At 37.1% G+C, this 21,556-nt stretch overlaps 1 protein-coding gene across 1 annotated transcript in view; it reads right to left on the minus strand.

Moving 5' to 3' along the window:
- Positions 1 to 18,285: 18,285 nt before the first annotated feature.
- syt9b (synaptotagmin IXb) overlaps positions 18,286 to 21,556 on the minus strand; it is a 31,998-nt gene continuing 28,727 nt past the window's right edge. Inside the window, exons 6-7 of the mRNA XM_065292372.2 lie at positions 19,561 to 19,690; positions 18,286 to 18,769 (exon numbers count right to left, since the gene is read on the minus strand). Of these exons, the coding sequence (XP_065148444.1) occupies positions 18,698 to 18,769; positions 19,561 to 19,690 (202 nt within the window). The 3' untranslated portion in view covers positions 18,286 to 18,697. The remainder of the gene's footprint in view (positions 18,770 to 19,560; positions 19,691 to 21,556) is intronic.

Raw genomic sequence — 21,556 nt, forward strand, 5'->3', positions numbered from 1 at the left:
TTCTTTATTTATATTTTTTCTAGTTGCATCTTTAGTGGTTTTGCAACTCTTTACTATATGTCTTGACTCTTGTCCATAGAAAGTAGATTTTTTGCCAAAAAAAGTGCATGCACTTAGAGGGTTTTTCAGCGAAAGACAGTCAAATTTGATGACTAAACTAAAGACTTAAATGACATTTGTGAAAATAAGGCATTTTAATTACTGACAAATAACCTTTTAATTGCTATTAAAGTAAAATTACTAAACCTAAACCTAAGATCCTGTTTTACAAGAATTTACAAGAAAACATGTCAGACGCACTTAGAGGGTTTTGCAACTCTTTTGTCTACTAAAGTAAATTTAAGCATTTAATGTACACGTTTACATAAAAAAAAAATGAAAGATCATGTCAAACATTTCAATCAAAGGATCCTAAAATTTTGACCAATAATGTACGTACCTTATTAATGTGCTGTTGGCACACAACTCTCTACTATAGGAAAGTCAGGTTTGTGGTATTCTCCCCGCACACATAAAAAGATAATCAATAAAAACAAAGCAACAAACCCAAATGAAATGGAGCTATATTTATTACACCATATTTTTGTTTTCCTGGTTAACATGGCAACCTGCAACCTTACACAAAAATAGTTTATGAAATTTTAAGACTACTTTAACATACCTTGTTCCTAAGTACCTCCATTAACAACAATCTTCTTGTGTTTGGTGCCTGAACTCTGACCCAGCACAAAGACACAAAGTCCCATCAAAAGCTCCATTAGTGGAACGTGACATCTTTTCCATGACTGAACTTCAAGAACTCCCCATCCCTTAATGTTGATTTCAGTCCCTGGATCATTCGCCTGACAGCTTGCTAATGTGCTGGTGTGTTTTTTATACTTTGAAGCTTACCTACTCTAGCAGTGGTAAGTTAAGTGTTATGATTGTTTACACTCAGGATTCGAAAGTTAAACAACTACAAATGTGTTTAATGTCTTAACATGTTTATTTGAACTTCTGTTACACGAAACGAAAAAAAATAAATGTATACATCGGAAAAATCTGATCGGAAACATAGAAGAGACCCAAACATCTCTTTTACCATCAAATGAGGGCTTGCATGCTCCCTAAACAGTCTTCTCAAATGAGCCAAATGTCTGACACACTTCCATAATTCAATCGCATCTTTTTTTAGGGTTTAATCCGTACCAGCTCCCAGCTGTTTGAAAGTACACACACAACACCACATCACAAAACTTCAAAGCCACCATTTATGATTCCTAGAGGATTCCATCATTGGCACTCTGCAAAGATATACAAACGTATTTAGGTATACAAATTATTTGCCTCTATTTAGTTTTATGGTATAGCAGAAACAGAGATCAGAGATCTCTCGAGGCTCAATTCTGGCTCTGTATCATACACTCCATATTGCTTTGTTGCCTCACTCACTGACACACAAAAAAATCTTGTTACACTAATTTTGGTTTCTCGACATATGGCTGTTGGTCTGTCTAAGCGTGCATTCCAAACATATCACTTTCATCTTTTATAAACTTGGCTTTATTGGCACTAATTGTTGTTTTATTTACTTTGCTTTCACCCTGCTGTGTTTGATTGATTGTGTTTGATTTTTGTGTAGTCTACAGCAGTGGTTCCCAACCTTTATCACTTCAAGGCCCCCTAGTTGCCCACAACAGAAATTGAAGGCCCCCCACTCACTCAATCTTTTCTAAATAAAAATAACTATAGCTTGGAATGACTAGATGTATATTCACTATTAAAATGGCCAAAAAAAGAAACATCTTGATTTTAATGCTTTTTTTGTCCAATTTTTTATAATTTTAAGTCATCTTAAGGCCTCCATGGAAATCTGCGGAGGCCCCCCTGTGGGCCCCGGCCTACACCAAGGAATGTTTATATTTCGGTTTATTTTTTGTTACTAGCCTTTTAAGGCTGGCCCGGCAGTGTTTATTAGGCATACTAGCCTACTGTGACCACAGATGTAAAATACTTTCTTCTGTTTCTTCTGAAGAAAGATAATCACCTTTGAAACATCCAGTCTTGCACCTTGGGAGTCTGTGGGAAAATATATTTTTTTCTATTTTATCTATTTTTCCTCCTTATCATACAAGATTTGAATATTCATGCACTGCACTAACATACCTGTACGTGATGAGCTCAGATTTAAAACCCTCTAAGTGCGTCTGACATGTTTTCTTGTAAGTGAGCATTTTTATCAGACTCTTAATGGATTTTGCCAACAAACAGGAATTTCTGAATGTCCCGAGGTTGGGATTAAGTTGATTTGAAGTGAATGTATTTGTTGAACATATGAAGAGTTTGGTTCCTACCGAGCCCCTAAGGTGACATTGGAGTAAAAAAAATCTATAGTTTAGTTTCATGTGCTCACGTGAAACTTTCATGTGCAGAATTTTTTTGTAAGTTTAGCTTTCACGTGCGCGCGCGATAGCTTCACGTGAGGACGCAAAACTAAACTTTAAAAAAAATTTCTGCACATGAATGTCTCGTGTGAGCACATGAAACTAAACTTTATTTAATTTTTTTCTCCATGTCCCCTTAGGGGCTCCGTAGGTTCCAAAACGCGATAAACGCCTTTTTTTTTAAATGAGTTACCGCCCAGATCAGTATTGTATCAGGTCAGTATTAAAAAGTACATTTTTAATGTTACGCACAATCCAATATCTGCCGTGTTATTCTGCCATATTTTCTCCCTTTTTCCCAGAATGCAATAAACGCCACTCCTCCTTTTCTGCAGAATGCAACAAATTCGCTCAACAAATCACAGCGCACCATTCCCTCATTGTAAACAACAATGGCAGCTTGTTGAATACACAGAATCCTAGTTTTACTCATCTACTTTGTACTTTGTAATCAATAGACAAACAAAAACAAAAAAATATTGATTGATGGCATTGATAAACCTGTGGTAGTTTTCTGTGGCGGGGAAGAAACGTAAGCCATCAAAATCGAATAATTTACGCGAGAGGCACTCGGGAGTGGAATAGCATTTGTAATGCTACTTCTTTTGCAGCACAAATGGAGTTTCTGCACAAGAGCGCCCTCTGGCGTTGGGATGTGGCGGCATTAACCTTCATTAAAATTCATTCATTGAGAAAACACGCATTTGCACAAATATTTTTCACAACCGTACTCAAAGCCAACGAAAATCCAGCAGGACTAACGGTTCAGCGACGACGTCCCAAGGATGACAGCAGCAATGACAGTGTTCTTAACATGACAAAGTAACTGTTTTGATTAATGCCATTAATGTTTATTTTTTTAATCACTCAATACCACTAGTCAACTAAATAAATATAACATGGCAAAGATTAATGCACATTTATATATTTATGCAATAGATTTATAACATTTTGTGAAAAAATAATACGTTTTTATAATAAATCTATCTATCTATCTATCTATCTATCTATCTATCTATCTGACCCTGTTTCTCCCCCCAAAATGCAGGGACAATGAATAATGACTTACTTACTCATTGAAAGGAAACCCTTTCATGCTAATATCTTATGCACCCTACATACTGTAAGTGCTTTCTTTAGTCACACTGAAACCTGATCCGTATTGTTGGGATGGATATGATAGAAACACCCTTATAGGAATCTGACAGGCGGGTGACCAGAACACACACCCACACTCCTTGTGTGAATTCTGTCCTTATTACCAACATTATCTTGTTATAGTACTCATTTCATAACTGAGCCCTTGATGTCTTCATATTACAACATTGCTCAGCTGTCTGCTGTAGCAGTATGAGGTTAGGATGGTGTAGAGAACGAGTCTGACTTAAATGCTAAAGAGTGTTATAATCACATTTTACACTTTAGTTTTCCTGTAGACACAATCTTCTTGGAATACTACGTTATAAATGGAGTTACAAATACACTCACCTAAAGGATTATTAGGAACACCATACTAAAACTGTGTTTGACCCCCTTTCGCCATCAGAACTGCCTTAATTCTACTTGGCATTGATTCAACAAGGTGCTGAAAGCATTCTTTAGAAATGTTGGCCCATATTGATAGCATCTTGCAATTGATGGAGATTTGTGGGATGCACATCTAGGGCATGCAGCTCTCGTTCCACCACATCCCAAAGATGTTCTATTGGGTTGAGATCTGGTGACTGTGAGGGCCATTTTACAACAATTAACTCATTGTCATGCAAGAAACCAATTTGAAATTATTCGAGCTTTGTGACATGGTGCATTATCCTGCTGGAAGTAGCCATCAGAGGATGGGTACATGGTGGTCATAAAGGGATGGACATGGTCAGAAACAATGCTCAGGTAGGCTGTGGCATTTAAACAATACCCAATTGGCACTAAGGGACCTAAAGTGTTCCAAGAAAACATCCCCCACACCATTACACCACCACCACCAGCCTGCACAGTGGTAACAAGGCATGATGGATTCATGTTCTCATTCGGTTTACGCCAAATTCTGACTCTACCATCTGAATGTCTCAACAGAAATCGAGACCAGGCAACATTTTTCCAGTCTTCAACTGTCCAATTTTGTGTGAGCCTCCTTTTCCTATTTGTAGTGGATATGAGTGGTACCCGGTGGGATCTTCTGTTGTTGTAGCCCATCTGCCTCAAGGTTGTGCGTGTTGTGGCTTCACAAATGCTTTGCTGCATACCTCGGTTGTAACGAGTGGTTATTTCAGTCAAAGTTGCTCTTCTATCAGCTTGAATCAGTCGGCCCATTCTCCTCTGACCTCTAGCATCAAGGCATTTTCGCCCACGGGACTGCCGGATACTGTGATACGTGTTTCCCTTTTCACAACATTCTTTGTAAACCTTAGAAATGGTTGTGCGTGAAAATCCCAGTAACTGAGCAGATTGTGAAATACTCAGACCGGCCCGTCTGGCACCAACAACCATGCCACGCTTAAAATTGCTTAAATCACCTTTCTTTCCCATTCTGACATTCAGTTTGGAGTTCAGGAAAATGTCTTGACCAGGACCACACCCCTAGATGCATTGAAGCAACTGCCATGCGATTGGTTGATTAGATAATTGCATTAATGAGAAATTGAACAGGTGTTCCTAATAATCCTTTAGGTGAGTGTATAATGAACACTCCCTCTTCACTTATAGGTCAGTCAAACAGCCCCGCAACCATCGGTTGAGAAAATATTGCTGTGTTGCTTGAACAGATCACTAGAGTCAGTGTTTACACTTTGCAGGGTACTTCTTAAGGACAAAGCTATAGGCTATAAAAACGGTTTCAACCTTCAAATACAGTAATAGGCAAAAGTGATATCCAGAGAGAAATTTGTACAATATTTGCTTTTAATGCCCTTTCAGGTTTTATTAAATCATTAAATATGAGGTGTATGGTACAAAATGAACAAAACAGACAGGGTTTTGATTAACCCAGAACTAGGCCTTAGATATATAATAATTATTTGTTACATTTATATAGTGCTTTTTTGGAGCACTCAAAGCACTTTACTGTACATATGAAAATTGGGATTTTTCTCAACCACCACCAATGTGCAGCATCCACCTGGATGATGTGACGGCAGCCAACCACACACCAGCTTATTAGTGGAGAGAAGACAGAGTAATATCATCAGTTAGTATACCTGTATATGAGGGGATGATTAGTAGGCCAATGGGCAAGTTTGGCCAGAATGCGGGGCACACCCCTACTCTTTTTTGAAAGATATCCTGGGATTTTTAATGACCACAGAGAATCAAGACCTCGCTTGGACGACTCATTTAAAGGGTGGTGCTTTTTGACAGTATAGTGTTCCCATCACTATATTGGGGTGTTAGGACCCAGCCCCTGCTGGTCTCACTAACACCTCTACCAGCGGCAACCTTGTTTTTCCCCAGGCGGTCTCCCATCCAAGTAGTGACCAGGGTCAGCCCTACTTAGCTTCAACAGTCTTGGGCTCAATGGCGATATGGCTGCTGGTATATATATATATATATATATATATATATATATATATATAGACATTTAAAGGAATATTCCATTTTCTTTAAATAAAAATTCAGATAATTTACTCACCACCATGTCATCCAAAATGTTGATGTCTTTCTTTGTTCAGTCGAGAAGAAATTATGTTTTTTGAGGAAAACATTGCAGGATTTTTCTCATTTTAATGGACTTTAATAGAGCCCAACATTTAATACTTAATTCAACACTTAACAGTTTTTTTCAACGGAGTTTCAAAGGACTCTAAACGATCATAAAAGAGGCATAAGGGTCTTATCTAGCGAAACGATTGTCATTTTTGACAAGAAAAATAAAAAATATACACTTTTAAACCACAACTTCTCGTCTAGATCCGGTCGTGATGTGCCAGCGTGACCCCACGCAATACCTCATGACGTCAAGAGGTCACAGAGGACGAACGCGAAACTCCGCCCCAGTGTTTACAAGTGTTGAGAACGAGGACCGTTCCTACGTTGTTGTATGTCAACTGATACTAATTAATGTCTTTGTGTCAGTTTATTGTTTAAAATGGTTCTCAAATGTGCGTTTTATATATGTAACACGTGACCTCCCTACGTCACTACGCAAATACGTTAGGTCGCGCTGGACCGGATCTAGACGAGAAATTGTGCTTTAAAAGTGTATATTTGTTATTTTTATTGTCAAAAATGACAATCGTTTCTCTAGATAAGACCCTTATGCCTCGTTTGGGATCGTTTTTAGTCCTTTGAAACTCCGTTGAAAAAAACTGTTAAGTGTTGAGTTAAGTGTTAAATGTTGGGCTCTATTAAAGTCCATTAAAATGAGAAAATCCTGCAATTTTTTTACCTCAAAAAACATAATTTCTTTGCGACTGAACAAAGAAAGACATCAACATTTTGGATGACATGGTGGTGAGTAAATTATCTGGATTTTTCTTTTAAGAAAATTGAATATTCCTTTAAGTTGTGTTTATAAACATACCTTTTAAAAATTACTGGTGTGAATCTTGAGACAAAACAATAGCGCTGACATATTTTAAGATATGTCAATACAAGCTCAAACAAGCATTTTAGTGTTGGACTACACTGAAAAAAAGATTTTCAAGAAAAAAAGTAAAAAAATGTTTAGTTTTCAGTAAAATATCTAAAAATTCTTGAATTAAGATGCTTTTCCTTGATGACCAAAACGACCCAAGAAAATAAGTCTAGTTTTTAGGCCAAAAATATCAAATTTAGGTGCATACAAAAAACAAGCACAAATATATGTATATGTATATCTGCCAATGGGGCAAGCAAAAAAATCTTGAACATTTTTCTTAAACACTAAATTCAAGAAAAATGTGCTTACCCCATTGGCAGATTTTTTTTGCTTGTTTTATGCACAAAATCACTTACATTTGATATTTTTGGTCTAAAAACTAGACTTCTTTTCTTGGGTCGTTTTGCTCATCAAGAAAAAACATCTTAATTTAAGAATTTCAGATATTTTTACTGAAAACAAGACAAAAACACTAAGACAATTTTTTCTTGAAAATCTTTTTTTTGCAGTGTACATACATAAATACATAAAACAAAAAAGCATACATAAACTACAACTTTTATTGATTATTTATGTTGACCTTTTTTCTGTAGTTATAGCTAACTCTGCATTTTGGAATGATAACATCTACAGATACCGATAGTTTTGCTTTTTACTCTTTGTTTTAAATTAGTATGTCATAAAATCCTAGAAGTGCAGAGCGTACAAACTGCAATTCTGTTTCACCCAATCATTTTCACCCAACTTAAAATAATCGAATTCTGATGCATTTCTCTGCCCTCTTTTGATTGCCAGGATAGGTAATCTACCCTGATCATAAGCTACTGCCCTATACATAAGATACTGATTATAGCAATATGATCTAGCGGAAAGTCATGTTATAGTCACAAAAAATTCGATTAATTTATTTGTATCCATGGCATGAAATTCAGCTTAAATCTATTTACAATGATTTAAAGGGGCCATGTCATAAGACTTTTTTAAGATGTAAAATAAATCTTTGGTGTCCCCAGAGTCCGCATGTGAAGTTTTAGCTCAAAATACCATATAGACAATTTATTATAACATGCACTAAATAGCAGTGGCGTGGTTGGATAGTGGGCAGATTAAGGGGCGGTATTATTATAATAAGATTTCTTCATGACATCATAAGGGAAGCCAAATTTCAATTACCTATTTTTTTACATGCTTGCGGAGAATAATTTACCAAAACTAAGTTACTGGGTTGATCTTTTTCACATTTTCTAGGTTGATAGAAACACTGGGAACCCAATTATAGCACTTAAACAAAAAAAAGCCAGATTTTCATGCCATGGCCCCTTTAAAATATGGGGAAAAAAGAGAAAACAAAACATAAAATGACACAAAAAAGAAAGTCGTGCCACAGTCATAAAAAACCATTTTCCCCCATTTTTTTTTAAATCATTGTTGCTTGGGGTTGGCGTTAGATTTGGGTTTTGGTTAGGATGTACTTTTATGTATTGGTTTCTACAGGTTTTTCTTCCAATTTTAAAACTATTCTCACCTGTAGTTGGGGTTTGGGTTAGGCTGTCTAAAAATGTAACAGAAAGTCATTCTAACCCCAACCCCAAGCGACAATGGTAAGAAAATAGGAAAAAACAATGAGGAAACAATACATAAAATCAAACGAAAACGAAAGTCATGCCATGGACACGAAAAACTATTTATAAAAATTGTGCAAGTGACACGAAAAAGACATTCGTGCTCAAGGCACGAAAAAAGCACAATTTCGTGCCATGGACACAAATAAATTAATCAAATATTTTGTGATTACAACACAACTTTTTGTGAGATCAGTCTGGATTAAAGGCAAATACATTGGTGCATCCTTACTAGAAAGCTTTACAAAATACTGATGACTCATCCTGCACCACACAGATTTTTATCCAATCATTTGTTGTGGTTTGTCAACATCCCTCCCTTCCTCTAATACAATCTACGAATGATGCACAAGTCCATATGTACTTCCCATACACCCTGTTTCATAACGTATGTGGTAATGTATGCATATTCTAAGCAATAAACCATAAAGGCACTTTCAGGAAGTGTTAACAGTACAACCATTCACAATTTGAATCGTTTGTGGTTTGTTACAGTATGCATGTTAAAGTGTGTAAATATGTATGATCGAGAGAGGGAGGGAGAGAGAAAGAGAGATGGAAGTGCCATCATATCATTTGGACAGCAATATAGCAGTAAGGATGGAGTTTTAATTGTTGTGTGTATGAATTGTGCACTTAGTATCTAATAACGAACCATTATTGGGTAATTGTGAGAGCATGGGGTCCCCTGACAATTAACCTTGACAGATGATCAATCATTGGCAGAGATTATCAACTAAGTGATGCATGCTAACTACCCAATCCCAATTTCCCAGAATCCCCTTGGGTGGTGAATCATGTAAACATAGACTGCATAGCACTGCTCAAGTGACTGGCTTCAATTTAAGGCACATACTGGCTCCAGTTCACATCTGAAATGATATGAGCACATAGATATATAGTTTAAGAGACTCACAGAGGGGATGAGAGAGAGAAAAATCGAATTAACAGATGCCGCAGGTCAATAGTTATAGACTTATATAGACTAAAGGTAAGAATTTAATTCGTTACACTACACGGTTATATTTTGAAACATAAATATATATATATAATACTGAATATGGTGAATGTTCTTTACATTATGTTAGATGAACTTAACCCGGTTTCAAAGACAATGCTTAAGTCTAGTACTAGACTAAAACACATGTTTAAGCTATCCCAACTGAAAAGAAAAAAACTTTCACTGAAAGATCTTAAAATATACCATATTTATTTCAAGATGCACATTAGTAACGTCATTTCCTAAGGCATGTTTATAAAAATGCTTTAACATCTTAATTTCACTAAGGCCTATAGGCTACTGACTTTAGCTAAGCCTTGTCTGTGAAAACAGACCTTTATGTACAAAACAGTAACTGGGTTTTCAGACTGGGTCACCTATGATGTACCTCATGTTTCCATTTGAACTATCTGGAATTTCGTCTGTTTTACAGTCCATCTAAACATACTGTAAACAGACATACGGGGTATGCACACTATCTCCTAGAATGTCAGTAAAGATGTTTGCTTGCAGAGCAAATCAACTTTTGCAATAGCAGAGATTTTCTTCATTGCAAATGCCAAATGCAAATGCATGAGATCCACAAACATGTGAGAGACAATAGCCGTTTCTCAAAACCAAGTACGCCGAACTCGGACTTGTGTCCTTCGTAGTTCGAACTTGTAAGTTCAGACTCGGAAGAACGAACTCCTGACGCAAAATGCATTCTGGGAAACTTCGCTGTCATAAGTCCACACAAGTCTCCTCTGATGCATCCTCGATAAAATGGGCGGATCAAGAACACATCCGGGGATTTTATGTGAACTTGGGCTTGATGCGAACTTTGAATTGGAACAGTACTTGGGCCGCGACTGATGACGTTTCACAACTCCACAAGTACAGACAAGAACGCATATTGAGAAACGGCTAATCGCTAGAGACATACAGTAGTTCATTTTTAATCCCAGAGACTCATAACTGATACCGGGACACATGGTATTATTGTTTTTGTTTATTAGTTTGTTTTTGTGAAATACCAAGTGCCCAGGGAATTGATTTTACATAAAATGTACACTCAAAAATAGTTTGTTCATTCAACATAATTTAATTAAGGAAAACTTTTCCATGTAATTAGTTTAGGCTTGTACAACAAGAATAGAATAAGTTAATTTAAACTAATACAATATTGTTAAAATTGTTTGGTCATAAAAATATCTTCATATCCAGTAAAGGAAAACTTTTCCACGCAATTAGTAATTAGATCAGCCAACTGATCTATATTATACTAATTAGCATAAGCCATGTTAGGATACAACTAAAAGCATTTTTAATTTAAGTGGATTGAACATGATAAAATTTCAGACAAAAAAATAAAAAATTGTGTTGTATTAACAATTTAACAAAAATATTTTTTTTGAGTGTACACTGTTACTTGTGTAAGTTAACTCAACTTAAGTTAATTCAACTTAAAAATGTTAGTTGACACGACAATTTTTAGTCAACATTTTTGAGTTAAAGGGATACTTTATTCAAATATCAAAACTACCCCATGAGATCAGTGGTGTAGCAAGTCAGTCCCAGGCCCATATGCAAAAAAAATTTACGGGCCCCCTTATGCCAAAGCCCCCCCTCAACCTTGCCCATTGGCACTGTTAACTGTGGCGCGCAGGTCTGTTAACAACATATACTTTTAATAAGGTAGTCAAATATTTTTCCTTTATTTTTTAACTTTAAAAGGTAGATTTAAATAAAGAAAAAAATAATGTTTTGGGTAGTTTTTGACTCGTGACTAACTTCTCCGCCTTATCTTTTCTCTTTAAGGCCCCACTTTTATGTTTATTTTTGTCCATCCTTAATTATCATGTAGATAGCCGCTATAGTAACCTCTCACACTGTGTTTTCTTTTTTTTTTGTCCGCGGTTATGCGTCATCTAAAAAAATGATGGCGTAGTAGTCTAAGGTTGCCGCAGAGTGCAAAAAAAATTATAAACGCAAACAAGAAATGACGAAGAAATTAGACATTACAGAGAAATAAGAAATCCCTACACATGATATGCATACAAAAATATATTTATTGCGGCCACAAATAAAAATAAAATTGAAAAATAATTTTATCATTAAAACCTGGGGCGGGCCCAGGGCCGGGCCCCCTATTGGCCCGGGCCTATTTGCATGTGCATACCCTGCATGCCCAGACACTACGCCACTGCATGAGATACATATGTCTATCATCTTTCAGACAAACACATTTTAGTAAACGTCCTTGCTCTTCCAAGTAGGGCTGTGCAAAAAATCGACTGCGATTATCATGCGCGTGTCATCAGTAAAGCCGGTTCCGTGATTAGTATTAAATCGCCATCAGCTGCTTTCAGATGGAGCGGCATTTATTAAACAGACCCGTAGTTCACCGAGAAGCTAGGCAAAATCGGGTTCATAATCGAGGAAAATCAATTCCGATTTTCTATGCGATTTTGCCTAGCTTCTCGGTGAACTACGGGTCTGTGTAATAAATGCTGCTCCATCTGAAAGCAGCTGATGGCGATTTACTTCTAATCACGGAACCGGCTTTACTGATGACACGCGCATGATAATCGCAGTCGATTTTTTGCACAGCCCTACTTCCAAGTGTTATAGTGATAAAAATATAGTTGTTCCCCATTTTCTCCCATTATAAGCAAGGACATTTACTAAAATAACTCCAGATGTGTTCGTCTGAAAGATGAAGGACATACAAGACGTATCTCAGATTGCTTAACAGTGAGAATATAGGACATTTTTATATTTGGCTGGAGTATCGCTTTAACTAATATTTTTAAGTTTAATTAACTCAACATTTTAAGGCAACCAGGTAACTTACTTTTTTAACCCATTCCCTTTTTTGAAAAGTTGCCCGCTAGCATTTTTTGTGATTTTCACAATAGTTTCACAAAATGCCTTCAAGGAAAATGTTCTTCTAAAAATATATAACCATACAAAAATATCAAATGAAAGAACAGACACTCTGCTTTCAAACAAACAAACAAACAAAAAAAAACAGGAAAAAAACATTTAATCATATCTATATTTTTTCTCTGCTTATAAACTCTTAAATATGGGTATTTTCCTTTCAAAATATTTTTTTTTGCAAAAAGCTGAAATAATTGAATTTTTGTGAAGGAATTTTGAGATAACTCGTCAATGGTGGGGAAAGAGTTAAATATTTTACCACGTGTACTGTAAATATTATGAGATTGTTTTAAATATAAAATTATGAATTTGGAAATATGAAATAAAGAAAAACACCACCTTATCTCATCTGTATGAAGAAGATTACTCAAAAACTGAGATAATCAACAATAACACCCCTAAATATGACATCCAACTTTCCATACAAACAGGTATGATGTATTACTAATTTAATTTGGGGAGAAAAATGTTTCTATAACCGGACTGCAATTTGTTTGTCAAGACAAAAATGTGATGTGACACGGTTATGGATTTTTATAGAATTGGTGCAATTTTTAGCCCGGCTTTCTTCAACCATGCCCCATGGATCACATTGAATTAAGAAGCATGGCAGTGTGACAAACTTATTTTAAGCTCTGTGTAAATGATGATCCTGTACCCTCTTATGGACTGAGAGAAAACTGAAGCAAGCTTTTAAAAGCATTTAGTCAAGTCACACCATAGAGAGAAATAAAACCTTGAGATGGGCTATCTTAAAAATGAAGAGTGAGGGAATGTTTAATAGAAAGTGATGATGGTGGAAAATGTTGTCATATTTTAATGCAAGGTACTCTTGGTTCTTTTAAATCTTTATGTCCTGCTGTAGCAGACATCAGCTACGCCTTAAACCTATTTAGGGAGCACACACACATTCTGTAGACTACCGTGAATGCAACTAATAGCGCATAAATATAAAATGACTCCCCAAATTGTATTTGAACAGGTGTGGAGGTGGGGAATAATGAGAAAATATGAATGTTTCTCTCCCACTCGATATTGTTCTGTGGAGTATTGTAGATGTTAATTTAACTGATTCACCTCTTAGCAACAGAGGCTAAAAACAGACACCGCAAACTGTATTCAGTGTGATAAATGCTTGCAGAGATTAAAAGTGATACTTCCACTGAAGGTGGGACTGATAGTTCTTGCTATACAGTATTGATCAATTAATGGAGACACCTGGCACAAAGTACAAAACAGTACCATGTTTTTATGTGCATTTTTTTTTTCAGGCTTATGTGGCAATTTTTTGCTTTATGCACCTTATGGAGTAAAATCCTTTTGAAGAGGCAAATGTAACCATAAGTTAAGTTGAATCAACTTAAAAAATTACTTTAGTTCCATGAAGTGAAACTAATTGTGTTACCAATTGAAATACTGTAGGTTGATTTAACTTTTCACTTTTTACAGTTAATGTCAGCATAGTACCATGGCCCAAGCATGTGACTTGTGTCCCATCCGTGACTACATTTACAGTAAATTATAAAAAATAAAGTTGATTTAGGTTAAGTTATTTCAAATATTTGTATAATTTATAGCAACTCCAACAAAGTTTAGATTCAAGTTGATTAAACTTAAAAAATGAAGTGCATCAAAATTCCTATTTTTACAGTGTTCCTTAGGCCCGGGATTCTTGCAATATTAGATTATTACCTTATCACACTGTTCGACATGGATCGTTCAAACTTGGGTATGACAAGCATGTAGACTGTACAATGATGACGCCTTTTAAATCGTAGGCCGCGACGGATGCGACACTTTAGCGAAACGTCTTTACCAGCATGGGCTAGTGCTAAACAAATAGCAGTACGCAGGTTGTAGCAGCTAACACACTGTACGTTGATTATGCTGATTTTTTGACCCTGTCAGAAAACTATCTTTGGTCGTAAGATCGGGAAAACAAACCTTTTGCTGCCATACCATGGCTGCAGGAGACGCAATGATATTACGCAGTTCCCAAAAATTTTCCCCTTGTTTACTTTCAATAGCTGGGAACTATATTCGGGCACTGCGTAATATCATTGCGTTGCTGCAGCCATGGTACGGCAGCAAAGTCCTTGATTATTATGCCGTAATGAAAGTATAGTTCCTAGTCATATTGTCCTAGAAAATCCCAACTTTTAATTTTCTGTCGGTCTTAGTACACGATGTAACTATAGAAGAGTCAAGTTTTAAATAGGAAAAATATTGAAACTCTTTGGTTATTTTTTGGCGCGATGCTCAAGTTCAATGGATTATGCTAAGCTATGCTAAAAGTGGTACCGCCAAACCCGGAGATCGACTAAATGGATTCCAAAACGGTAAAAATGAAATGTTTAACTCTAGGGGAGCTGGTAAATTAGCCTGTTTTCAAAAAAGTGGAGAACGGTCTGGTTACAAACATTCCTCAAAATATCTTTCTTCGTGTTCAACAGAACAAATCAATTTATGCAGGTTTATAACTGTGAGTCCACACCGCCGCAGACTTGAGCTTCCAAAAAAGCTCAGGCCGCCCGGTCAAGGACGCTTGTTGATGCTTTGGCTGCTCTAAAGTCTATTTTCTTTGAACTAATGTTTTGGTAGGAACGAAAGTTTATATTGTATGTTTCTCTGGAATCAGCCAGCGAAGAACATCGTCGCTACTTGCTGCTGAACAGCGTCATAGCTTATTACCATAAAGTTGAGCTTCTTTCAACTTTCTGATTGACGCTCTGGTCGCTCAAAATGCGGCGCCAATGGATTTGACGATGAGAGAAGCCAGCTTTCATTGTAAATTAATGACTTCCGGTAATTTTGGAAGCTCAAGTCTGCGGCGGTGTGAATGTACAGTAACAACATGAGAGTAAATGATGGCAGAATTTCCATTTTTGGGTGAACCATCCCTTCAATATATATATAAAAAAAATGTAATGGATATATCAACATAGCATTACTGTATCCCAGGACCACTATACTTCCCCAACAGTAAAACTAGCACAACAAGCACAGATGCAGTCCTCAGATCTCAACAAAACCCTGGAGGGATTTCCTTCAACACTCTGTCAACCCGATACCATTAATTCTGGTAGACTCTGATAACAGTCTCATTATCAAGAACAGTAAATAAACATAATTAAATATAAAGTATTTAGATAAAAACCAGAAACTAAAAGATGCACAGCGATTCGAGACATCCATAATTCCCATGATGCCCTGCGCTACTAAAGCACCTCACCGTTTGGTGACAGATCAGCCACAGTGAAATGATCTGAGAGCGTATGGGTTTGCACATCACAGAAACGACTCTGTTAAATAATTCATAATGCTGGCAGTAATTAGGAAGCGGTGGGGCTGGCAGAACACAGCGGTTACTGGAAACACTTCCCTCTCACTTCCGACAGTTCCTCTCCCCCGTGTGCCGATTCCTGATTACCAACGTGAGCCGTTAGCGCGTCTAGACGTCATAAAATGTAAGGTTGCGTTTGGCAGCATTAGGTAAGCGTTAATGGGTCTGTCTGTGGCCATTTTGCAAAATCGATGCCCGAATAACAAGCACAACATCGTCAGTAACACCAAGTGAGGTGACAAATCTAGAGCGCTCCTGTTATAATCAACAAAGATGTCGGCGCTGCAAGCTGTTAAGACTGTTAGGACATTCATTACACGATATAACACATGCGTTCTTGGTTTATCATAATGTGCAGATGAAAGAAAGCAAGCATCATTTGTTCTTGTATTATTTGTCCTGCACTGCGTTAATGATACCTCAAATTGTGTGACTTATTGAGAAGAGGTGTGGATGTATAATTTTCACCTCGTAAATGACAAAACATTTACATTACATTACATTTGGCAGATACTTTTATCCAAAGCGACTTACAGTGCATTACAACACTGGTAAAAACTATTTGTTGGTTTAACTTAAATAAAAAAGGATACCTGGTTGCCTTAAAATTTTGAATTAAAGGATAAGTCCATTTTCTTAAAAAAAGTCATCCATTCCACCATGTCATCCAAAATGTTGATGCCTTTTTTGTTCAGTCGAGAAGAAATTATGTTTTTTGAGGAAAACATTCCAGGATTTTTCTAATTTTAATGGATTTTAATAGAGCCCAACAGTTTTAATGCAGTTTAAAATTGCAGTCTCAAAGGACTCTAAATGATCTCAAACGAGGCATAAGGGTCTTATCTAGTGAAACAATTGTCATTTTTGGAAAGTAAAATAAAAAATATGCACTTTTAAACCACAACTTCTCTTCTTCCGGCTGTGTGACGCGACAGCGCGACCTCACAAAATTGCGTAATGACGTCGAAAGGTCACGTGTTACATATATGAAATGCACATTTGCAGACCATTTTAAACAATAAACTGAAACAAAGACATTAATTAGTATCATTTGACATAAAACAAAGTCTGAACGGTCCTCTTTCTCCACACTTGTAAACACGGGGGCGTAGTTTCACACACTTCATCCGTGACCTCTTGACGTCATTACGCAATTTTGTGAGGTTGCGTTGGCGCGTCACACAGCCGGAGGAAGTTGTGGTTTAAAAGTGCACATTTTTTATTTTTCTTGCCAAAAATGACAATCGTTTCACTAAGACCCGTATGCCTCTTTGAGATCATTTAGAGTCCTTAGAAACTGCAATTTAAACTGCATTAAAACTGTTAAGTGTTGGGGTCCATTAAAGTCCATTAAAATGAGAAAACTCCTGGAATGTTTTCCTCAAAAACATAATTTCTTCTCGACTGAACAAAAAAAGAAATCAACATTTTGGATGACATGGTGGTGAGTAAATTATCTAGATTTTTTATAAGAAAATGGACTAATCCTTGAATTCAATGTTTTTAAGGCAACTAATATTTTTAAGTAGTATTAAGGCAACCAGGCAATACTTTTTTAAGTTGAACCAACAAATATTTTTTCAGTAAATGTATACATTTAATGCTTAGATTTTTGTAGTCTCTCAAAGCTCAAATCTTCCTGTCTAAACGGATCCGCTGTATGCGAGACTCTGCCAATCATCTTGAACTACACCGGCTGTCAGTAATTGTCATCACCACCTGCCTACAGGCAGGGGCGTCTTTTCTATCATCAGCACTCACCTGCTGACTGCGGTAAAGAGCACAGTATGACAAGTATTATTTAAAAAGTTTAGACCCCCTCACACCGACGTGAACCCAGGTCTCACCACACGTCAGGAAGCTTCGGTGCAGCAGGACATTGATTAAAGAGCCATCAATCATCTTTTCCTCTAGATTGCACTTTTCTCTCCTCTGTCACGGACCTCCGTGTATCTTTTTACCCTTGATTGATTTCGAAACAGTCGAGCATCAGTCACGTGTGGTCCGGGTCTGATGATACGCCATCTATAAAGCATGAATCGGGTAAATTACAGTAAAGGAACAATCTTTGTACTCTCCAGAAAGCAAAACATTAGTTTTGTTGTTTTTGGTACAGACAGTCTTGGTTCGAGAACAAAATGAGTGTATACGTAGGTCAGTGGATTTGTCCTGCTGTGTATAAATAAAACCTCTGCTCCAAAATTTAATATGCTACCTACTGCTTACAGTACATACAGAGCTTTTCAAAGGCAAAACTCATCGCAGCGCGTCGTGGGATTGGAGATCAACAAAAGAACACAGTAAATTTCGGTACAGATCTATAATAAATCAACTACTTTTTTGTTCCTTCCAAATTCAGGTTCTTTTTGAATCATGACTCCAGTCTTTGTATTTCTTATATATTTTATACAGTAAGGTTTGACAATAAAATTCCACAAAATTTATCCCATGCACTACACTTGAAACAATATCAGAGTGTTATTACAATGTGTTGTACAGATACGTAAAACACGACAATGTCAAAAATACTTACCTCTCAACTAAAGTTCTTAACAAAAGCGAAACAATACCCAAGATTCATTTTTAAAACCAAATACTGCTCACTCACGGTCACTTCACATGCAGTGGACTTGATGCTCTTCTTTAATCCTGGAAATCAGATTTTTTTTTAAAGTCTCAGGTGTTTACTGCATTAAGTGTGGGCGCACATCTAAAGTAACCTTTAACAGAATTTAGAAATGTCTCTTTCCTTTTCATTAATGTTGTGAATTGGACCTTGCCACTGTCTATTTGGCTGAAACTCCACATAGTCCATTATGGGGATGGAGGTGTCCTCAGGGAATTACAGGAGCCTTGGTTTCCACCAGCTGTGCTCTGGCCAACCCACTGCCGGAGAAAAGATTACGGTTAGCTGAGGATGCCTCAAATGCGGATCCAAAGGTGAAAATCATATTTAAATCAGTTAAATAATTATATTATCTCCTGATATTCATGAAACCATTCAGCCAAAAATGGTCGACACTGACAAGTACTTTTATTTTTAGTGTAATTTCCCCGAAATTTCACATCCGTTTCTTTAAAATGAGATCACATTTTGTTTACGAGTTGACGAGCTACATGCGCCGGCAATAAAGCTGTTTATCTTTAATATCAGGGTGGCTCAGGGAGTGTAACATGGTTGAGGAGAACAGCCATTGTGAATTATTTAAGATCTGTGGTCCTAAGAGGTCGCCGATTTGCAAACAAGATTTCAGAGCAGTAATGTGTGAAAAGCCTGAAAATAAAAATGTCGGGTTTCCCTAAAGTGTTTGCGATAAACACAAATAAACCATTATACTGGGCTTTAGCTAAGAGCTTCTTCAGACTCATCACCTGATAAAACTTTTCACACGTCTTTAAAGCAAAGCTTTTAAGTGCTTTTTACAACAACCTTTCATTGGTTTCGGTTGAATTTAATATCTTGCAAATTGTGCTTTTGCATGATGCAATAAAGGGTCACATGGTGAGAAGTCGAACGTTCCACCTATTTAAAAGCAACTTTGTCTGTCTGGTGATAATGATGTCATAATAGTATGGATATAGAAAAGTAGAGAAGTATGCATAACCATAACCAAAATGCACAGTGTAGCCCCTTTAAGTTATCTCCAAACACTCGAGATGCCAAAAATAAGCGTTACCTCTATGAGTGGGTGCCAGCGGGCGATGGGTTTGCGTGGATATGTTAGCATCTCATTCCAGTGGTCGCGTCCCAAACTCTGAGCTCTGTTTCCCACATTGCACACGCCAATAACTTCATTGTGACCTACGCTGTAAATGAGAATAACAGGTGTATTCATATTAACAATATGACAGCTTAACCACAATAGCCACAAACGATGTCTCTTGCCTAAAGTCGTGTGTATTCATAAAAACTAAAGAACCGTCTACCCTTCAGCCCAAATAACATAATGGCTTTTGCAAGAGCTTTATATAAATCATTTACACCATGAATCAACGGCGCACTAAGTCTTTATGTCTCTCTCTATTCGGCTGTCTGTTCATTTGTTTTATAGCACTGATGAGATGTTGTGCTTTATGCTTCTCAAAGAGGACAGTGATGTAAATCTGACACGATGATCTCGCAACATTGGGAATATAAAGCATCTCTGGCTGTTCCTCAGATCGCTTACCAGCACTAAAAATAAACCTCTATAGTTTCTGAACACTGCGATTGGCAAAAATGAAAAGCATATTTCTTTTAAATGAGATCTCTTTTCAGTTTTTATTTAACACAGAGCTCTCACAATCTCCTGCCATGCTGCTAGCTGTGTGTTTGGATTAGCACTGTGTGATGCTACACAATGAGTAACAGGTAGCTTTTGGAAAATTGTAGCATGTCCGGCAAATAAGACAGCGGACAGACAGACCAATAGATAGATTGATAGATAAACAGACAGACAAAGATATAGCAACAGACAGAGCGACAGACAGACAAAGATATAGCAATAGACAGACAGACAGACAAAGATATAGCAATAGACAGACATACCGACAGACAGACAAAGATATGGCAACATACAGACCGACAGACAGACAAAGATATAGCAATAGACAGACAGACAGACAAAGATATAGCCATAGACAGACAGACCGACAGACAGACAAAGATATAGCAATAGACAGACAGACAGACAAAGATATAGCAATAGAAAGACAGACCGACAGACAGACAAAGATATAGCAATAGACAGACAGACAGACAAAGATATAGCAATAGACAGACAGACAGACAAAGATATAGCAATAGACCGACAGACAAAGATATAGAAATAGACAGACAGACAGACAGACAAAGATATGGCAACAGACAGACCGACCGACAGATAGACAGACAAAGATATAGCAATAAACCGACAGACAAAGATATAGCAATAGACAGACAGACAGACAAATATATAGCAATAGAAAGACAGACCGACAGACAGACAAAGATATAGCAATAGACAGACAGACCGACTAGACAGACAAAGATATAGCAATAGACAGACAGACAGACAAAGATATAGCAATAGACCGACAGACAAAGATATAGCAATAGACAGACAGACAGACAGACAAAGATACAGCAATAGAAAGACCAACAGACAGACAGACAGGCAGACAAAGATATGGCAACAGACAGACCGACCGACAGATAGACAGACAAAGATATAGCAATAGACCGACAGACAAAGATATAGCAACAGACAGAACGACAGACAGACAAAGATATAGCAATAGACAGACAGACCAACAGACAGACTGACAGACAAAGATATAGCGACAGACAGACCGACAGACAGACAAAGATATAGAAAAAGACAGGCAGATAGACAGACAGACAGACAGACAAAGATATGGCAACAGACAGAGCGACAGACAGACAAAGATATAGCGACAGACAGACAAAGATATAGAAATAGACAGGCAGATAGACAGACAGACAGACAGACAAAGATATGGCAACAGACAGAGCGACAGACAGACAAAGATATAGCAATATACAGACAGACAAAGATATAGCAACAGACAGAGCGACATACAGACAAAGATATAGCAATAGACAGACCGACAGACAGACAAAGATATGGCAACAGACAGACCGACAGACCGACAGACAGACAGACAGACAGACAGACAGACAGACAAAGATAT

Source organism: Paramisgurnus dabryanus, chromosome 23, assembly GCF_030506205.2.
Source record: "Paramisgurnus dabryanus chromosome 23, PD_genome_1.1, whole genome shotgun sequence".
NCBI lineage: Eukaryota > Metazoa > Chordata > Actinopteri > Cypriniformes > Cobitidae > Paramisgurnus > Paramisgurnus dabryanus.